Source organism: Arvicola amphibius, chromosome 10, assembly GCF_903992535.2.
Source record: "Arvicola amphibius chromosome 10, mArvAmp1.2, whole genome shotgun sequence".
Lineage (NCBI taxonomy): Eukaryota > Metazoa > Chordata > Mammalia > Rodentia > Cricetidae > Arvicola > Arvicola amphibius.
This window is the reverse complement of record NC_052056.1, coordinates 58,087,278-58,100,427: the sequence shown is the minus strand read 5'-3', so window position 1 is coordinate 58,100,427 and position 13,150 is coordinate 58,087,278. Positions and strand designations below refer to the sequence as shown.

General features: G+C 46.4%; 1 protein-coding gene across 1 annotated transcript in view; it reads left to right on the top strand.

Annotated features, from left to right (window-relative positions):
• The window catches only part of Hspbap1 (HSPB1 associated protein 1), a 50,868-nt gene extending 39,427 nt beyond the window's left edge, over positions 1-11,441 (top strand). The window contains exons 4-8 of the mRNA XM_038346171.1: positions 1,446-1,582; positions 5,593-5,764; positions 7,128-7,211; positions 10,649-10,759; positions 10,868-11,441. Coding sequence (XP_038202099.1) covers positions 1,446-1,582; positions 5,593-5,764; positions 7,128-7,211; positions 10,649-10,759; positions 10,868-11,395 — 1,032 coding nt within the window. The 3' untranslated portion in view covers positions 11,396-11,441. The remainder of the gene's footprint in view (positions 1-1,445; positions 1,583-5,592; positions 5,765-7,127; positions 7,212-10,648; positions 10,760-10,867) is intronic.
• Positions 11,442-13,150: the final 1,709 nt, after the last annotated feature.

The following is a 13,150-nucleotide window of genomic DNA, read 5'->3' as shown; positions in this document are numbered from 1 at the left end:
CTTTTTTTAAAATGTTTTGCTTTATTACTTCTACCATCTTTAAATGTGTATGTTTTCAAGATCCTTATCTTATGAATTTAAGCCAAACTTTAAAGCTATACTTGACTTTTCATTCTTTCAAAACCCATCAGGTAAACATAGCAAAACATTCTACTTAATTTTTTCCTAAGTAACCCCATTCCTTTAAAAAAATGGTTGATATTATATCACATCATTTCCCCCTGCCCTTTCCTCTCTGCAACCCCACCCTCATACCCTTCCTTTCTCTTCAAATTCATAGCCTCTTTTTCTTTAATTGTGCTACATAAATATGTATGTGTCTTCAACAATAGGGATTTCCCTTCTGCCTCTGGGGGCACAACCAAGAGCAGTAGCAACAGCTTCTAAATGTTTGGGGAGCTCTTAGACATTCCTGACCAACCTCCTGTTTCATCACTTAAAATAAATGTTTTTTCTAGTCTTCCTTAAAACCATCCATTGAATGTCTTTTTAAAATCTTTTCTCTTTGAATAAAGTTGTTAATATTTCTCCTCAAATTAGGAGAATTTAGACTGTAGATAATGTGGTGTTTTGCTTTGTTTTGTTTTGTTTTTTGAGGTGTTAGCATTCATGTGAGTATTCTGCCAATTAAAGTATTTTTGTTTCATTCTTTTAAAAAAATCAAAGAAAAAATTAATGATGAAAGAATACACTGCATCCGCATGCGTGTGTCGCTTGCTATTTTTCTTTTCTGGCTTATGAGTGGTCAGGACCTGCCTCGGCACCTTGCCTCGGGGGGCCCTGGTGTGGAGCAGTGTGCTGTCTTTATCATACTTATGGAGTCATGGCTTGGGGCAGCTAGCAGAATCATTCCCTGTGAATGACTGTTTCAAAAGCCATTCTGTGGCCCTCCTACTCGAGACTGGTGTAGTAGGTAAGAACTAAGGCTCTAGTGTGGGTTGCTTTCAATGACTGAGCTCACCCATAAGGCTTCTTTCATGTGGGCATGGAAGTGGAAAAGGGTAATAAAGTGCCTATGCCCACAGATACTGTCTCTGCTTAAAGGCCTGTGGCCTTCTGAGTTAACTCCATGACATTCCCACTGCCTGCAGCACTTTGACCCCAGGTAGCTACAGAATGATGTCTTTCATTTATTGTTTGTCTCTAACAGGTGTAGGAGCCACGCCTGCTGGGCCTGATGTAGTCATTGATTGGCCACAAGCTTTAAGAACAGTTCCTGGCATGTTATAAATAGTAAATATTTGTTGAATGATTGCTACTGCTGAAGTTACTCAGATATTACTGGTTGAGATGTTTTCTCATACTACCCTGAAAACCTAGCCCCTCCCATCTCTAGCATTTTCTATAAGAAAATATAAGCACTAAGAGCAGTTTTTTAAAAAGTAAACATTGAACCACCGTAGAGGACGGTCAGTTCCTGATGAACTATACTTTTTTTCAAACAGGAGGTGATATGGTCTGACTTTGGGTTTCCTGGAAGAAATGGACAGGAAAGTACATTGTGGATCGGCTCCCTGGGAGCCCATACTCCCTGTCATTTGGACTCCTATGGTTGCAACTTAGTATTCCAGGTACAAGGAAGGTAATGTGTGTGCATGTGTGGGTGTCCAATCTTTTTTTCCTCTTATTATTATTATTATTACAAATTTTCACCTCCTCCCATTTCCCTCCCTCCCCCCACTCCCCGTTCCCCTCCCTCTCCAGTCCAAAGAGCAGTCAGGATTCTCTGCCCTGTGGGAAGTCCAAGGTCCTCCCCCCTCCACCCAGGTCTAGGAAGGTGAGCATCCAAACAGACTAGGTTCCCACAAAGCCAGTACATGCAGTAGAATCAAATCCCAGTGCCACTGTCCTTGGCTTCTCAGTCAGCCCTCCATGTCCGCCACATTCAGAGAGTCCAGTTTGATCACATGCTCCATCAGTCCCAGTCCAGCTGGCCTTGGTGAGTTCCCATGAGATCGGCCCCACCGTCTCAGTGGGTGGGCACACTCCTCGCATCCTTGACTTCCTTGCTCATGTTCTCTCTCCTTCTGTTCTTCATTTGGACCTTGGGAGCTCAGTCCAGTGCTCCAATATGGGTCTCTGTCTCTATCTCCATCCATCGCCAGATGAAGGTTCTATGGTGATATGCAAGATATTCATCAGAGTGGCTATAGTATAGAGCCAGTTCACAAGCCCTCTCCTCAGCTGCTCAAGGAACAAGCTGGGAACATCCCCTTGGACACCTGGGAACCCCTCTAGAGTCCAGTCTCTTGCCAACCCTAAAATGGCTCCATTAATTAAGATATATACTTCCCTGCTCCCATATCCACTCCTCCTCCATCCCAACTGTCCCATTCCCCCAAATTCTCCCCATCTTCCCTTTCTCACTTCTCTCTCCCCATCTCCCCTTACCCCTGTCCCCCTACCCCCACCCCCAAGCTCTCAATTTTTGCCTGGCAATCTTGTCTACTTCCAATTGGGTGTCCAATCTTATACATCTGCACACACAAGAGTGAAGAAGAAAAGGGAAAGGAAGGTGGGGTGAGATAGTAGCCCCACCCCATTCCCATCCACCATCCTTGTGACCAAGGCCCTCCTCCCTTCACTGCTGTGCTGTTTCCTTCCATGTGAAGTGAGGGCACGTGAAATGACTTCCGTGTGTCTCAGCCATGATCAGATTCTCTCAGAGGTCCCATCTTGCTAGGCACCTTTTTGCTAAGCTTTTTTACCTGGGAGTATTCACATTCCACTCCCTCCATCTCTCAAATAAGTTAGAACAGAGAAGTGTGTTGAAAGAAAGAGGCTTCACCGTGGCCTTAGAGATGTTGGCAGATGCAGGGAAGTCTGGGTCACATGGTTTTTATGCCCCACTTTGACTTTGGTTTGTGACTCTGTGTCTGCCTAGTCAGCCAGTGCAGTGTGTTATTTAGATGAACTTTTATTTCCACCTGACTAAGTGGCAGAACCGAGTGGCCAACACCTGATAATCCTGGGTTTGACAACCTGGAGGATGTACTCAGGTATCATAAGTGCAGCCTTATTTCCCCTAATATTTGGTGCCCTGACTTCCCTTCTGGCCCTTTGTGACATTTGCAGGGCATCTCATAGAAAAAGCCAGAAATGGCCACAAACAAATTCCCAGCATCACTGGACACAAAATGATGAATGGATCTGAGAGAAATAATCTGTGTTTGGAGGGGTGGATATGTGTCAGCTGGGAAGCTATGCAGGGGCTGAGCAGTTCCTTCTTGGTCCATCATGTCCTTGCTAAAGGCTAACCTCTGGGTGCACTGCTGTATATGGGGAGACAGCAGGGAGTCCTGTATCACTTTCTCTGTCCTTCAGCAGATAAGAGTTTGGGAGCTGAAATGGGATGCAATAGGGCATTGCTTTAAATTCCCTCTTGTGTGTGCTCTGAATTGGGAAGAAAGACAAAAAAAAATCCAGCTTTTTTCTCTGATGAAAAGTACAGCTTCACTGTAACTGTCTGACAGCAGCAGATTTTCCATTTTCATTTTACTCTGATGATATTAAATAGCTTTAGTAAACATCTATTGGGTGTCCATCAAGTTCTGTGTGATAGAGTAAAAGAGGCCAGGACTCTGCCCTGAGAGCATTCCCACCAGCGGTGCCTACCGGCCAACACAGAGAAGTGAGAGAGAGTGTTTGCTCTTGAAGGAGGCTTCAGAGCCTTAGAACTGAAAGGTGGAAGAGGCTGATATATGCAGTAGTCTTTGAAGCAGGGTACGTGTCTATACACTCAGATGGAAGGGACACAGGGTTCAGGAAAGCAGGGGCTTTGCAGAGGACCCTGTGTAAATTGTGAACTAGGAACAGTAAAACTGGGCAGAAAAGTCAGGGGGAGCATAAAGGTCTTTAGTTGCATCCAGACACCCCAATTCTGCACTCCTTCCATACAGAACCGTGGGAGGCTTTTGAGCAGGGAATGGCAGTTCTCCACTAGAAGAACGTGCACATTTTAAGGTGTGGAGTCAAGCAAACCAGATGGATAGCTTGATTGTGATGGCTGTTCCCCTGGGAGATGCTGCTGTAGTATAGGGGATGGAACCACAATGTGGAGAAGCCAAGATATAAGTGTTTTGGGTCCCCGTGAGCTCAAGAGACACTAAGCAGACATGGATCTCTCTACCACTACTTTGGAAATGAAGTTGACAGTCTCTTCAGAGCCCATCCAAAATTAGCTTCTGAGCATACCAAGTAGTCAAAGATGGCTTCCACACTAGCAGCAGGTGCTGTGGAGTTGAACAGCGCTACCTGGAGAAGCCGTCAGTCAGGCATCTGATCTTCAACAGTTCTCACCCGGTAGCTGTGTGACGGTGGGCTGCCCTAGAATTCCAGAAGTCAAGCACTTCACTGTGTCTGTGAAACCTGCAGAGTTCCAAAGTGACATAAGACTTTAGTATATATTTGGTATTGGACATGGCAGCCACCACTTCCCTGTTCAGAAAGGGCTGATGGTACCAGGGAGACACACAGGAGGGCCTTATGTCTTTTCCTCGGATAGAATTTTAAGAAAAAGATTTATTACCCCCATTCCTAAAAAGCTCCAGTTTATAAAGCAATTGTCTCTTTTTAAAAGATCCTCAGTTACACTACTTTTGGGTTATGTGGCATTTTTATGAGTTTCTCATTCTTCATAGATCAGCATAACATGTCTAACCTCTAGACAGGAGAAGTCCAGAAGCTGTGTGCTGGGGAGAGCTTTGGGGCGGTATTCAGGATATTAGCGTACAGACACTTGCGGGGCTAGGGAGATGGCTCAGCTGGTAAACTGTCACTGCAAGAACAGGATGGTCTAAGCTCAGTACCCAGCACGGCGTAAAAGGCCGGGCGTGGTACACGTCTGTAACTCAGGTGCAGAGCGAGGCAGAGACAGGAGGCCCCAGGGGCTGATTGGCCACACAGGCTCTCCAGTCTAAGCTCTGGGTTCAGAGGAGATCCTATCTCAAAAGGTAAGGTGGCACGCCTTTGTGGTGACACAGGCTGTTAATCTCAGCACTCACAGGTAGAGACAGGAGGATCTTTGTGAGTTTGAGGCCAGCATGGTCTCCATAGCAAATTCCAGGACAGCCAGTGAGGTTACATAATGTGAACCTGGTCTCAAAAGACCAGGAAAAAAGTTGAGGCAATACATGATGAGGAAGACAGCATTGTCAGCCTCTTGCCTCCATGCACATGCATCCGTATGACACGTACAAACACACATCGCACACATATGTACACAAAAAATAAAGTTAATAAAAAAGAATACAGAAAGGATAATGCTTATTCTGGTTAGCATCAGGGTTAGGAGAGAAAGCAGTGGTAAGGAATCAAGCTTTGATAGAAGATGCAAACAAGGAGAGAGCACCTATCCCTGCAATGAAACGGGCTGCCTCAGCAGGGCATGAGAAACCCACTGGAAAGCTGCCTTCCACTAGACATCTGCAGGGGATCAGCTGTAAGTGAGAGGACAGGTGACCACTGTGGTGGCGCCTGTGTTTCTGTAGGAACTGAATTTAAATCAGTAAGACTAAACATTGGGCTGCTAGCTTCCTATGTGTTTTGTCTCAAGTTGAGAGAATTTTAGCTGGTATCTTATTTTCTCCATAGGAAAAGATGGCATCTCTTTCCTCCTGAAGATACCCCTTCTCTTTATCCAACCAGAATTCCCTACGAAGAGTCTAGTGTGTTCAGTAAAATCAATGTTGTCAACCCTGACTTAAAGCGTTTTCCTCAGTTCCAGAAAGCTCGGAGACATACGGTCACGCTGAACCCAGGACAGGTAATGGGGCTTTAAACATCCATGATCTGTCAGTGGACACCATAGCCTGGTGACTGTACTTCTCTCCCTACAGATGGCAATGGTGTCCTCCCTGCAGCCCTGCTGCTGGAGGCCAGCTTCCCATCTGTGGGCTTGAGACCCACAGTTCTGCCCTGGAGAGATGGGAAGAGGGAGCACAGCTCCTCCTGCTGGTAAAGAGGAGAATGGGCCTTGAGGAAGCCATTTCTTATTACCCAGGTGAAGAGATCATGTCAGGTACCAGGAAATTTATTTCCAGTTAATACCTGTTCTGGTGACAGTGAGCACCGACTGCAGTACACCCAGGCCCTCAGAGGTCGACTGAGGATGATCTTTGCTTTCCAGCAAGAATGGCTGACTGCTTCTGAGTCACTTCTGAAGAGACTGTTATTTCCCATTGCACCTTGTGGGGAAAATTCCCTCTACGACACTGGCTCCTGCTGCCCCAGTTTCTTACCATCTGGAAGGTTTTCTTGGTCTCACAGAGACTCCATTCCTGCCATCACCCTTATCCAGTCTTCCCTCCATTGCTCCCTCCTTGCTAGCTCTTTTCCTGCCCTCTTCACAGATGTCTTACCAGTTCACACATGTCCAGCCAGTTCACACATGTACTGCCAGATGGACCTGGTCCAGTTGCTTAAATTTCTGGACAGGACACTGCCCTTCATGCCTCTTCCTTCAGCCCCCGACTATTACTACTTTACATTGTACCCATGAATTTTCCTATTCTGGGCATTACACATGCATCCATACATGTGGAACGTGTTTTCAAGGCAGAACAATTCCTGATTATGTAGATGTTCCACGAGCTGCTGTGAACGGGTGCTGCTGCCGTGAGCATTGTGTAAGGTTCATGGGTGTTTATGGCAGGTGGTCCGGGTGACTGTGACTGACCTGAGAGATTGCTAGTGTTCTCCTCAGCAGCCATTTTACATTCGTGCCCATGATGTCTGAGGGTCTGCTTGCTGTGCTCCTTCCCTGGCAGCCCACCCCCCATTGTAACTCAGGGAGCTTTTCCAGCAGGTAAAGGAACCGCAGTGCATGTTGCTGTCCTCAGAAAGTGCACAGCTTCTGCAGTGGGAAAGAGGAAGGGCTGGGATTCCAAAGCGTTTACTAGAGTTTAGATGTCAACAGAGAAGTCACAGGACTAAGAAGAACAGAAAGCCGCCAGGGTCCTGTGTAGGCCTCTGAGCTCAGCACTTAGAGGAGGAGCACAGGAGACAGCTGGGATTCCTCTTCCCCTTCACTCTATTCCCTTGGATTTATTGTCTCTCTCCCTTTAGCAGTCTCAGTTAGAGTGAGAAATGCCCTGTTCTCGTGTTAACTACTTTTCATTTGGTTTCAGGTTCTGTTTGTTCCCAGACACTGGTGGCATTACGTGGAATCCATTGATCCTGTCACCGTCAGTATAAACTCCTGGATTGAGCTGGTACTTTTTCTTGTTGTCCTTTAAATGTAAAAACAAAAAAGAAAGAAAGAAAGAAAGAAAGAATCCCCAAGATAAGAAAAGCCTGTGTGCAAAATTCAATCACTAATTCTGTGTGACCAGGATGAATTGGTGTCTATGTTCTGTGATTCTGTCCTCTCTTGATAAATATTGAGGTTGGACACAGGAGTCTGGGAGACGAGCCATTCTCTTATTTGCTTGAGTTGGTTGTGTTGTGTTTTGTGTGAGATGGGGTGTCTCCACATAGGCCTCAAACTCACGGTCCTCCTGCCTCAGTCTCCCTAATGCTGGGATGTCACACATGCTACTGTGCCCAGCTACTCCCTGAGAGGACACACAGTGGCCTTGACATTGATGGCTCCCTTGTTTGGTATCAGGACAGTCATGACAGACTCCGTGGGGTCTGCATATATGTCTAACATTGCTGGTTCCAAGCCGGGCGGTGGTGGCGCACGCCTTTAATCCCAGCACTTGGGAGGCAGAGGCAGGCGGATCTCTGAGTTCGAGGCCAGCCTGGTCTACAAGAGCTAGTTCCAGGACAGACTCTAGAAACTACAGGGAAACCCTGTCTCGAAAAACAAACAAACAAACAAACAAAAAAAACATTGCTGGTTCCATCCCACACTATCGCAGAGGGCTGTATCTGTTTCTTGGTTCAGGGTCCTCATTTCTAACCTTGACTTAAACATTGTCTTAAAGTAGAACCATGCAGCACTGTATTCTTAGCGCTCATTTCTGCCAGGAGCCTTTCCCAGTAACAGCTTCCTCCTGGTTCCCTGTTGTATTTGACAGCACAGTAGCCATCAGGCTCCAGTCTGGCATTTACCCGATGCTCCAGTTGTGTCTGCGCTGCCTTTAACTGCAGTCTTTGATTGCATCTTTAGAAAACCGGTTGCACATCTGCCCTCCTTAACCTGAAGCCTGACATTTCTCTGCTCTCTTTGGCAGCTGCATCCTCCCCTTGGTAAGGTGTTTCCCTCCGTTATGGGAAGGGCTTTGGAGTAGGTGTATCTTGAGAATTACTGGAACAGGAAGCAAGCTGTACTTAAGAGCTGAGGGAAGAGAGGACACAGAGCCCCTGGGGCTTAGGTGAGGAGTGTGAGGGGAGATAGCAGCATCACAGTTAGAAAGTGCTTGGGGCTGCAGCTGGAGCAAATGTAAGATGGAGTCCACTACAGGAATCACACCTGCCATTCCCTGTGTCCCCAGCAGATTGCTCACGCCAGGCATGTTCACTTTCTGTGCTTAGAAAACAGTGATTGTAATTGAACCCAGCTTAGCAGCCTAGTGATGAAGCTTAAATTAGCACTGCTAACTCGTTCTGATGTTCCTGTCCTGGGTCTTGAGACAGGAGCTAGCAGGCTCTAGGTGGGCGCAGGTGGTACAGTATCTACCCTTCTCGGTTTCACTGTTGAAATGCAGATTCTGCCTTACACACTCTGGGGTAAAGTGTGTTCTCAGATATTCCTAGTAGTGCCTTTATTCAATTTTTGCATCCGTATTTTATTTCAACTTAGCTTAGAATTTTTTTTAATTTTAAAGATTTCCTCTCATTCTGTGATTTTTTTCCCTTTGAAATGGCTTTGTATTATATCTTTACATATAAAGAGAGTGTATATGCAACATATTTGTAAGATTAAAGATAATATAGTATCAAGGGCTGGAGCAGTGGCTCAGCAGTCAGCAGCATGTAGGACTCTTTCAGAGAAGCAGAGTTCAGTTCCTAGCACCCATGTCTAGTGACCCACAACTATATTCACTTCAATTACAGAGCATCCAACACCCTCTTCTGGCTTCTACAGACACTGCGCACATGGTGCCATCTAGACTTGTGTTGACTGAATACCTGGGCATCAAAGCCTAGCCAGCTTGACCCAAAAATTATCCACCTGCCAAAACATCCCATGTTACTTCTCTGTTTACCCTATTAGTTCCAGCCCACTTCCCAGGGTCCTGCGCCATTTCACCTGCCCATCAGCCATTGTAGACTGAGTTCCTCACCTCCTCACACTTGTGGGGATCCGTTGTTTATACTGCAGTCACGTCAGCATGAAGTGAGGCCTCACTGTGGGGATTTCCTTTATAAATTCAGTGCCATGTTTCTCAGGTTTTACTGTCGTTGAGTACAACTTTTCTCATCTTCCTGTGGACTGTTGGTCTCTTGCATCAAGGTACTATTGAGTAGTTGTTACTGGCTGTTCTGCTGGTGGATAATTGAATGGTTTGCAGTTTTTTGTGTTCATGAACAGAATCTTTCTTGTACATGTCTTCTGACATACATGTGCAAGAGTTTCTCCAGGGATGGTGTATAGACATGGCGTGGTGGCTGGTCTGTGGGTACACAGGACTCTAGGTGATCAGATGATGCCAGCGTGTTTCCAAGTGTCCCTAACAACACGCATTCCTATCATTAGTGAGGCTGTGTCTGTCATTCTGTTTCCTCAGCACAGGTAAGTCAGACCGTGTTCTGAAAGTATCAGTTGTGATTTTCCTCATGGTCAGCTGTTTTCAGGCATCTGTCAGTCAGGTAGTCTTCTTTTTAAAATGTCTATCTTCATGTCTGTTGCCCATTTACAAAATTATTACTAATCCTTGTGGGTTCTATATGGTGAGGTCTTTTTAGTTATGTATGTTAAAGGCATCTGGTTTAAATGATTTTTCTTGCTCTGTTTTTTAAGGAATAGAAGTTAATGGTTTTAATTCTATTCATCAGTAATGCTGCATGATATTCCTCTTGTTTATTAAGAAGCTGTGCTTAGATGTTTACCCACGTTTTGTTTGTTTTATTTTCTGAAACAGTCTCCCTGTAACCCAAACTGGCCTCAGATGGGCCTGCAGTCTATCAGCATGTCCTGGAGATTTCAGACTCCAGACTCCACGCGATCCCCCATCTTAGCCTGTAGGCTTGTGTCACCATGCCCAACCTCTCCCTACCCCATCCCCACATTGGGGAATCTGGTCCCGGCCCCCCATGGGACAGGTATGTGTTCTACTCCTGTGTGACAACCTCTCCACAGCCCAGCTGCCCCATTCCCCATGTTTCACATGATTTGCTTTTAAACTCCATAAAAGTCATTACTCCATGTGCTTAATACTTTTAAACAATTGGACATACCAAGGAGTGAGAAAGATTAGGAAAAAACTATCTAAGGTCATTTGTACACAAGGCCTGTGTCTTCTAAAAGAAAAAAATCATTCCTAATTTTGGTGCATTGTCTGCCCTACACTCTCGTAGATGGCAGACGATAATAAACACATGAGAGTTCTGGTGCTCCCAGCAGCACACTGGTTCCTTCTGTGACAAAGTTGGCATCAGTGGGGGAACAGAACATACAACTAAGAGAGACTCTGAAATCGTGAGGTACAAAGATGAATAACAAAATGGTGGTTTGTCATTTTAATGTTTTATCTCATCTTAGGAAGAGGACCACCTAGCGCGGGTGGAAGAGGCAATCACCCGCATGCTCGTGTGTGCCCTGAAGACTGCAGAGGATCCGCACCACCCTAGAGCCTGGCTGAACCCCACTGAGGTAGGATGGCCAGGTTTCCATCCTAGCTCTTGGATTTTGATGGTGAATCAGTCAGGACAGAGTGTTGTTTCAGCTCAATGCGGTCTGAAGGGCTATTCTTCTTCTTAGGTTGAAGAAACATCTCATGAAGTCAATTGCTGCTACTTAAATGATGCTGTTTGTGCTTTCTTTGCTCACTGTGGAAAAGCTAAAGAAGTAGAAATGCAGGCACTGAGAGCAAATGGGGAGAACTGGAGGAAGGAAGAGCCAAGGGGCCAGGGTCACATGGAAGCAGAACAGCCACACAGCCAGAGCTTTACAGCACGGACTGAGACACAGGAGGTCACGTGTCTGTTTGGCCCAGATCTGGTCCCTGTGACACCCACATCAGAAGATCCGTCTTTGGAGAAAGGAGGCGCATTGGAAAATGACAGCAAAGAATGTATCGACAGAGAGGGAGAACACGCTGCAGAACTGTCCTGTGCCAGGAGGCAACAAACTCGTAGAGGGGCAAGCGCAGTGGCAGAGCAGGTCTCAGGGTGTCCTGGGGCACCATCTTGGACATCCGTGTCCACAGATGACTTGCTGGACTGCCTGGTGAATCCACAGGTGACCAGGTTGGTGGCCCAGCTTTTGATACAAGGAAAAAGTTTGTGATTCTAATAGATTATTTTTTAATAAAATTTTAAAATTTAATTTTAGAGAACTAGTATGATACACTTATTTGTTTGCTTTTCACGTAGTGCTTTTTACTTTGAGGCATCATATATGTATACAGTGTATTTGGACTGTCTCCTCATTGCCCACCTCCAGCCCCTTCCCAGTCCCCTTCATCCCCCTCCAAACTTTATGTTGTTGTATTCATTCTCTTTTCTTGTTTTTCAACACCTTGAGTCCAATTACTACCACCTATATGCTCATGGTTTAGGATCGTCCACTGGGCCTGACTAGCCTTCCAGGGGTGAAAAAGGACGCTTAAAAGAAATCCCACACTAGCTCAGAATTGAGAATAATAGATGGTTATTTATTTAGGGGTAGACTCACAAAGCAGTATCCTCTGCTGGAACGGAGAACAGCAACCGAATCCCGCAGCCAGAAAGAGGCCAGACACGTGCTTTTCTTTGGCATATATAGTATAAGAGGCCATGCTCCAGTGGACAGGTAGCTTACAGGCTGCTGGTGGTAGGAATTCCTACAGCACAGGGGCTATACACCTAAAGAAAATTGACTTTTCCTTTGCGAAGGAGCCAACAGCTATCAATAGCTCCTTGGCTACCGATGTGGGTTCATGTGCCCGTCTAAGAATAGTAAGTGGTGGCTGGGTGGTGTTGGCACATGCCTTTAATCCCAGCACTCGGGAGGCAGAGGCAGGCAAATTTCTCTTGAGTTTGACACCAGCCTTGTCTACCAGAGTTAGTTCGAGGACAGGTACCAAAGCTACACAGAGACACCCTGTCTCGAAAAACCAAACAGATATTGTTCTGCCTCATTCCTCCCTGACCCTTGGCTTGTAGAAAGTTTTCCAGCCCCTCTTCCTCCCTGTTTCTTTCTTTATGGGGGTGGGGATGTTTTGTTTTGAGACAGGGTCCTACTGTGTAGCTCTAGCTCTATGTAGGTCAGGCTGACTTTTTTTTATTATTAAAAATTTCCGCCTCCTCCCCGCCTCCCATTTACCCCCCCTCCCCCTCCACTCCCCCTTCCTCTCCTATCCAGAGAGCAGTAAGGGTTCCCTGCCCTGTGGGAAGTCCAAGTTCTTCCCCCCTCCATCCAGGTCCAGGAAGGTGAGCATCCAAACAGACCAGGCCCCCCCAAAGCCAGTATGCATAGTAGGATCCACATCCAGTGTCATTGTCCTTGGCTTCTCAGCAGCCCTCATTGTCTGCCATGTTCAGGGAGTCCGGTTTTATCCCATGCTTTTTCAGTCCCAATCCAGCTGGGCTTGGTAAGCTCCGAATAGATCAGCCCCACCATCTCAGTGGATGGGGGGACCCCTCGCAGACCAGACTTCCTTGCTCATGTTTTCCCTCCTTCTGCTCCTCATTTGGACCTTGGGAGCTCAGTGCGGTGCACCAATGTGTGGTTCTGTCTCTATCTCCATCCATCACCAGATGAAGGTTCCCTCATGGTCCTGACTTTCTTTCTCATGTTCTCCTCCTTCTACTCCTCGTCAGGACCTTGGGAGCTCAGTCCGGTGCACCAATGTGGGGCTCTGTCTCTATCTCCATCCATCGCCAGGTGAAGGTTCTATGGTGATATGCAAGATATTCATTAGTATGGCTATAGTATCGGGCCTTTTCCAGCTCCCTCTCCTCAGCGGTCAGGCTGACTTTGAACTCACAGAGGTCCCCCTGCCTCTCCCAGCTCCTTCCCTGTTTCTCCAGGCTTTGTGTTAACACCATTCCCTGTACCAAG